The 486-nt window shown below is 34.4% G+C and overlaps 1 protein-coding gene across 1 annotated transcript in view; it reads left to right on the top strand.

Moving 5' to 3' along the window:
- Nucleotides 1-2: 2 nt before the first annotated feature.
- Nucleotides 3-486, top strand: part of LOC108625960 (uncharacterized) — a gene marked incomplete at its 5' end in the record, with an annotated part of 4,206 nt that continues 3,722 nt past the window's right edge. Inside the window, 2 exons of the mRNA XM_018026323.1 lie at nt 3-74; nt 143-297. Of these exons, the coding sequence (XP_017881812.1) occupies nt 3-74; nt 143-297 (227 nt within the window). The remainder of the gene's footprint in view (nt 75-142; nt 298-486) is intronic.

Genomic DNA, 486 nt, shown 5'->3' with positions numbered 1-486 from the left:
ACGGCATAACCAAGGAGAAGATTCTAAATCAGCCACTATTAGAGGAAGGCACTTTTCTCTCTTACGCTTCCAAAGTAATTCCACTATATATTGTAAACAATTTATAAAAACAATCATAAAACCTTGTTTTAATCCATTACAGGCGAATCAACCAGATATAGTGAGGACGTTACTCAGCTGTGGTGCTAATCCAGCTGTTCAGGACATTAACGGATTCAATGCTGTGGATGTCGCGTCCAGTGATATAATTCATCGTACTTATATCGAGGAATTGCTTAGGGCAACAGCTGCATCCGAGTAAATATTACAGATTTTATATCAAATAGAATATAAGATTGAAGAATATTTGCTTTTATAATGCCATTTGTGTTTCTATTAAGAATGTATTGGCTATACAGTCAATCCCAAATGTTTATGCACTTTAGAAACGCATTTTTTAAAAAGAAATCACACGTCGGAAGAACATTGCTAATGATAAACAACAAA

This window comes from Ceratina calcarata, unplaced genomic scaffold, assembly GCF_001652005.2.
Source record: "Ceratina calcarata isolate Rehan_Ccalc_2016 unplaced genomic scaffold, ASM165200v1 scaffold383.2, whole genome shotgun sequence".
Classification (NCBI taxonomy): domain Eukaryota; kingdom Metazoa; phylum Arthropoda; class Insecta; order Hymenoptera; family Apidae; genus Ceratina; species Ceratina calcarata.
This window is presented reverse-complemented; position numbering and strand designations above follow the sequence as displayed.